General features: G+C 43.3%; 2 protein-coding genes across 3 annotated transcripts in view; both read left to right on the top strand.

Moving 5' to 3' along the window:
- The window catches only part of Znf140 (zinc finger protein 140), a 17,603-nt gene extending 13,307 nt beyond the window's left edge, over positions 1-4,296 (top strand). Inside the window, exons 4-5 of one of the 2 annotated variants that reach the window (XM_013023023.1) lie at positions 2,095-3,266; positions 4,181-4,296. In XM_013023023.1, coding sequence (XP_012878477.1) covers positions 2,095-3,233 — 1,139 coding nt within the window. In that variant the 3' untranslated portion in view covers positions 3,234-3,266; positions 4,181-4,296. Of the gene's footprint in view, positions 1-2,094; positions 3,504-4,180 lie in introns of those variants that run through there. The other variant, XM_013023022.1, reaches the window with a different exon arrangement.
- Positions 4,297-6,544: 2,248 nt separating this feature from the next.
- The window catches only part of Znf268 (zinc finger protein 268), a 25,465-nt gene continuing 25,379 nt past the window's right edge, over positions 6,545-6,630 (top strand). The window contains exon 1 of the mRNA XM_013023025.1: positions 6,545-6,622. The gene's annotated coding sequence lies outside the window, so the exon portion shown is untranslated. The remainder of the gene's footprint in view (positions 6,623-6,630) is intronic.

Raw genomic sequence — 6,630 nt, 5'->3', positions numbered from 1 at the left:
GCCTGAACTCTGGGCCTGGGTGCTGTCCCTCAGCTCTTCAGCTCAAGGCTAGCGCTCTACCACTTGAGCCACAGCACCACTTCTGGCTTTTTTCTTTTTACTTATGTGGTGCTGAGGAATCGAACCCAGGGCCTCAGGCATGCCAGGCAAGCGCTCTACCACTGAGCCATCTTCCCAGCCTCTGTTCTCATAAACTTAAGTGTGCATATGCCAAGATTAAGGACATGAGTGAGTGTGTGTGTGTGTGTGTGTGTGTGTGTGTGTGTATTCTTGTGTGTGTATCGGTTGTGGGGCTTGAACTCTAGGCTTGGGCGCTGTCCCTCAGCTCTTCAGCTCAAGGGGAGTGCTCTACCTCTTGAGCCACAGTGCCACTTCTGGTTTTCTAGTGGTTTATTGGAGATAAAGTCTCACTGACTTACCTGCCTGGGCTGGCTTTGAATCCTGATCCTCAGATCTCAGCCTCCTGAGTAGCCAGGATGACAGGTATGAGCCACTGGCGCCCAGCTGACATGAGTATATTTTTAAAAATTACTTTAGGAAATAGAGCTGTAGCACAGTGGTAGAATGCAAAAAAGCTTGAGCAAAAAAGCTCAGGGACAGTGCCTAGGTCTTGATTTCAAGTCCCATGACCAATGCACACACACACAAAATTACTTTATATTAAAAAATCCCATTCTAAACAAACCATGATGTAGTCCATTCCTAAAATTCAGGCCTGAACCTTTTTATTAAGTGTATTTGATGAAATGGCAACAGAGCTTCATTAGTTAAGAATAAGGATCATACACAGCAGTTTTCGAAGAAATCCTTTTTCTTCTCCCATTTAGTATGCTTCATTACTAAGATGTTTCTTTACTAACAGTTCAGTGTTTTTGTGGTACCTGAGGAACACCCTGCAGTGTATATTAGCAGCATTATGAAATTGCCACTTACAGATAATTTTGGCAGCAAAACAGTTTAAATAAAGGTGAGGAAGACTGACAACCTATCTTTAATAATTACTTACCTTCCTGATAGTTCTATTTCCCTTCTTTTTCTGTCACTTGTATATAATCTTCCTTCCTTCCTTCCTTTTTTCCTTCCTTTCTTCCTTCCTTTTTTCCTTCCTTCGTTCCTTTTTTCCTTGCTTCCTTCCTTCCTTGCTTCCTTCCTTCCTTCCCTGTCTCCCTTCCTTCCCTGTCTCCCTTCCTCCCTCCTTCTCCTTCCCTCCCGGGTCCCCCCCTCCTTCCTACTTTACTTTTTTGTCAGTTGTGGGGCCTGATCTCTGGGCCTGGGCACTGTCCCTCAGCTCAAGGTGAGCATTCTCTGAGCCACCTTCCCATCCTCTTTGTCTTTTTTTTAATGTATCAGTCCTGGGTGCTATCCTGTGCTTTTTTGCTCAAGGTTGGCACTCTGTCACTTGAACCACAGCTCTGCCTCTGGCTTTTTGGTGGTTAATTGGAGGTAAGTGTCTCATAGACTTTCCTACACAGTTTGACATTGTGGATCTCAAGCCCAGCTTGAAAGTAAAACTGTGTTAGACAAAAAGAAGAAATGGCCAGGTGCCGGTGGCTCACGCCTGTAATCCTAGCTTCTCAGGAGGGTGAGATATTAGGACTGCGGTTCAAAGCCAGCCCAGGTAGGAAAGTCTGTGAGACTCTTATCTCCAGTAAACCCCCAGGAAACTGGAAGTGATTCTGTGGCTCAAGTGGTAGGGTGCTAGTCTTGAGCTGAAGAGCTGAGGGACAGCTCCCAGGCCCAGAGTTCAAGCCCCCCAACCACCAAAAGAAAAAAAAAAGAAATGATTTGGTGCTAGTGGCTCATGCCTGTATATGTTGTTACTTAGGAAGCTGAAATCTAAGGATTGCAATTTAAAGCCAGCTGAGGCAGGAAAGCCCATGAGACTTTTATCACCAATTATTCACGAAAGAGTCAGAGTGGAGTTGTGGCTCAAGTGGTAGAGTGCTAGCCTTCAGCAAAAAAGCTCAGAGACAGCACCCTGGCTCTGAGTTCAAGTACCAGGACTGGCACCAAGAAAAGAAAAGGTGAAATGGCTTTTAGTTTACTCAATACACGAAAATTTCTTACTTAAAAAAAAAAAATTGTATCTTTCAGTGTCAGATGGGAAGATCAAAGAGTTTTCTTCAAAAAATGCCATTCTTGAAGGTGACTCATCCAAGTATTTGATAATGGAAAGAATTTTAAGCCAAGGCCCTATTTGTTCCAACTTAAAGAGAAGCTGGAAGTGCAAAAATGGTACCCAGATGCTACAGGGAGACCATGGGTTTATCAGGCAAGTGACAGTTTCTCATCAAGAATTCCTAGGTCGACATATGAGTATCAGTAATACAGAGAGGCCCTATGGATGCCATGAATGTGGAAAAAGTTTCAATCGGCGCTTCTCCCTGGTGTTACATCAGAGAACTCACACTGGAGAGAAACCATATGTGTGTAAGGAGTGTGGCAAGACCTTTAGCCAGATCTCAAATCTTGTGAAACATCAGATGATACATACTGGGAAGAAGCCCCATGAATGTAAGGACTGTAACAAGACATTCAGTTACCTTTCATTCCTTATTGAGCACCAGAGAACACACACGGGAGAGAAACCTTTTGAATGTGCTCAGTGTGGAAAGGCCTTTAGTCGTGCCTCAAATCTTACTCGACATCAGAGAATTCACCTAGGCAAGAAACAATATATGTGTAGGAAATGTGGGAGAGCCTGTAGCAGTGGCTCAGAACTCATCCAACATCAGATTACTCATACTGGAGAGAAACCTTATGAATGCAGTGAATGTGGGAAGGCATTTCGCCGTTCCTCACATCTTACTCGACACCAAGGCATCCATACAACCAAAACCCCCTATGAATGTGATGAGTGTAGCAAAGCTTTCCGTTGTCACTCATTCCTCATTAAACACCAGAGAATTCATTCTGGAGAAAAGCTCTATGAATGTGATGACTGTGGTAAAGTTTTCAGTTGGCACGCATCTCTTACTCAACATAGGAAAATTCATACTGGAGAGAAACCCTATGCATGTGTAGAATGTGATAAAGCCTTTAGTAGAAGCTTTTCTCTCATTCTACATCAGATAACTCATACTGGAGAGAAACCCTATGTATGTAAGATATGTAATAAGTCATTCAGCTGGAACTCAAACCTTGTTAAACACCAGAGAATGCACTCTCTAGAGAATCCCTATAAATATGAAAATTCACTTAATTACCACCCATTGTTTGATGAACAGCAATGATTCTCTCTGTAAGGAAGGCCTAAAAATTTATGGGTAAGTACAAACCTAAAATCTCCAAAATAATGCCTTACTTTTACTTCAGAGAACTTTTGGGAAAGAGCCTTATATGAATGTGTTGAATGTGAAGGAATGCGGCCCAGACCTATTTTATATCATGGAAAAAAACTCCAGGAATATGTGTGAAAGCTATTAGTAGCTGCTCATTCTTTATCAATATCCAAGGAAGAGATCAGTATTGAGAAGATTGTTCATTTAAAAGGAGTCCTTGCTCTCTCTATTTTTTTTGGGGGGGGGGGTCCGGTCGTGGGGCCTGAACTCTGGGCCTGGGCGCTGCTCTTCAGCTCAAGGCTAGCACTCTACCACTTGAGCCACAGTGGCACTTCTGGCTTTTTTCTTTTTGCTTACGTCGTGCTGAGAAATCAGGGCCTCAGGCATGCAAGGCTAGCGCTCTTTCCTTCCAGGAAAGTCAGTATGCAATAGATACGAAGAAGCTTTTAGTTAGAGACCAGCCCTCATTCTGCATCTGTTGGCCTAGCCAGAATAGAATGCGTGATAAGGAAGAGCTTACTAAGGGGTACTCTGTCTGCATATCAGAAAATTTATAGTGAAACAAAGTGACACAAACAAAGTCGTTTGAGAATTTATTTGCCAGATACTATTTATTCTAAATTCTCTTGAAGGAGACAAAGCAACTTTTAAGTTAATGAATTGTGACTTTTCACAATACTCCAAAAGTTTATAAGGTAATTATATTACGGAAAAATATCATTGTGATGAGTTAACTGAATTTTCATATTTCTATGCATTTATTCAGAGCAGAAACTGTGGGCAAGGGTCTGATTTCCAGAGGAGATGGGACATTTCTAGGTGAATTCATAAAAGAAAGTTATAAATAAATCTGTTGGCTTATAGTAAACTAATTTTGAACTTGCTGGTTTCTTCCACAGCATATTTTAATCTGAAAATGTATCTACCACATTATTGACATCAACTGTGCATAATGCTGTGCTTTTAGAAATATTCTATAAGGTAGGCGCTGGTGGCTCACTCCTATAATCCTAGCTACTTAAGAGGCTGAAGTCTGAGGATTATGGTTTGAAGTCAGCTTGGGCTGAAAAGTCTCCATGAGACTCCTGTTTTCAATTATCTACTCAAAAACTGGAAGTGGCAGGCAGGCTGCTGGTGGCTCACACCTGTAATACTAGCTACTCAGGAAGCTGAGATCTGAGGATCGTGGTTCAAAGTCAGACCTAGCAGAAAAGTCTGTGAGACTCTTATCTTCAATTAACCACCTGACAATGGGAAGTGGCACTGTGGCCTTGAGCTGAAGAGCTTAGGGACAGCATCCAGGCCCAGAGTTCAAACCCCATGACCAACAAAACAAGCAAACAAAGTGGGAGTGGCATGGTGACTCCAAGTAGTAGAGCATTAGCCTTGAACAAAAGAGCTCAGCAATATTGGTTAGGTCCTGAGTTCAAGACCATGACCGAAAAAAGTATTCTATTAATATTTTTAGTTATGGTTTGAGCCTGAGTTTTGCTAACTTGTTCAATTTTGAATTTACATTATCTTAGTCTAAAATAAAGGCAAGATACATAACAAAATGCCAATGCAGTTTCCTGAGTTTTATTCATTTTCCAATGAGAAGAGGTTTTTTTTAAATCAATGCATATTTAAAACTAGCCAGTATCATCTTCCCAGCTGGCATAATTCACCCTAAAGTAAGCTTGCTTTCATCAGGAGAGCAAATTTATAGAAAGAATTACAGAATTAGGAATAACTTGTGCTTTAATATTATAGTAGCTGTATTGAGGGTCAAGTCTATAGTAAATATTATTAAATACTTTGTAAGTGTTTTTTTTTTTTTTTTGGTCAGTCATGGGGCTCGAAATCTGGGTTTGGGTGCTGTCCTTGCACTTTTCACCTCAAGGCGAGTGCTGTACCGTTTGAGCAACAGCACCATTTCAGGTTTTCTAGTGCTTTATTGGAGATAAAGTCTCACAGACTTTCCTGGCTTTGAATTGTGATCGTCAGATCTCAGCCTCTTGAGTAGCTAGGATTACAGGCGTGAGCCACTGGTGCCTGGCTTTGTACATGTGTTTTTGTACATGGTGGAAACTAGAAATCAGTTCCAAATAGCTTTATTTATGTGTTACAGGGTTCTAATTGCATTACTGGAAGAGCTGTAGTTCAAGTCAGCATTACATATGCTACTTTACCTTTACTAAGTATCGTTTAGAAGTAGATTAATTGTAAAATAGTATATAGTCTTCCCCAAACATTGATGAGAAGCATACCTTGATATAGATGGGTGTCTAGTATCTGGTTTAGTTTTCTAAGGTAGTAATAAAATCAGTACTCTGAAGTGTCAGAAATACTAGAAAGATGGCTCTAGGTATACTCTTGAACCCTATAATGAAAATCAAATAACTGATAACATGAACATTCTCACTTAAGTCGATACCTCTTTAAGGGCATACCAAATACTTTGTATTTTCTGGTCCAGATCCTGTTCTTCCTTCCTGCACTGAATAGAATCTGGCTTGTATCAATTACTAGTCCTGCATTCACAGGTAATGCATTCCAAGATTCCTGGTGCGCCTGGAATAGCATACACTACTGAGCCCTATTTACAAGCCCAGTAATACCTTCACAACTCATCAACACTGAGTTGGTAGGTGGACTGTACACACTGATAGGCTAGAGAGATGGCTCTTCGTGTTCTGGAGGGGATAGACAGGCAGAGCAGGGCCTCATCAGGTTCTTAGAACAGTGTGCCACTTAAAACAGGTTGTTGATAGTTTTCCATTTTCTGTTTCTGGGCCACAGTTGATAGATAGTAAGTTATGGGGCGCACAGGTGAGATAGAGAAGGCCCAGTATTTCAGTAGGGTCGCTACCGTACAGCCTGTGGGTCAGTATTCATCTGTATATCTGCCTACGGGGCAGGGTGGGCTTCTGATGGAAGTCTGGTGAAGGGTACGTTTGCTCATGCAACTGAAAATTACCAAAGTGAAAAAGAGCTGTGTGTGCGCGTGTGTGTGTGTGGGTGTGGGGGTGTGTGTGGTGATGCCAGCTTGTGATCGGATGCCTGCCCCGGAACGGGGAGGGAGAGTGTACGTGCGTGTGTGCTTAGTCCAAGGCGCTTCCTAGTTCCCTAGCGCGCTCGAGCGGCGGCGCGGCTGGGACTACATTCCCCACAGTGCACCGCGGAGGCCGCCCGGCCCCGTGCCGTCAGGCCTCGTGCCGTCTCCAGCGGTGGGGGCGGGGCTCCCTGCGAGTGGACCGCGTCTGCCGTGGCGCCTCGGTCGGTGCGTTCGGGAGGCGCGTGCCCACGGGAGGCGTGTGCCCCTGGCCGCCCCTCACCCCTCGCGTCCCGGCGTTGCCACGGTAGGTGG

This window comes from Dipodomys ordii, unplaced genomic scaffold (genome assembly GCF_000151885.1).
Source record: "Dipodomys ordii isolate 6190 unplaced genomic scaffold, Dord_2.0 Scaffold66, whole genome shotgun sequence".
Classification (NCBI taxonomy): Eukaryota; Metazoa; Chordata; class Mammalia; order Rodentia; family Heteromyidae; genus Dipodomys; species Dipodomys ordii.
The sequence above is the reverse complement of the archived record's forward strand: the minus strand, read 5'-3'. Positions and strand labels throughout refer to the sequence as shown.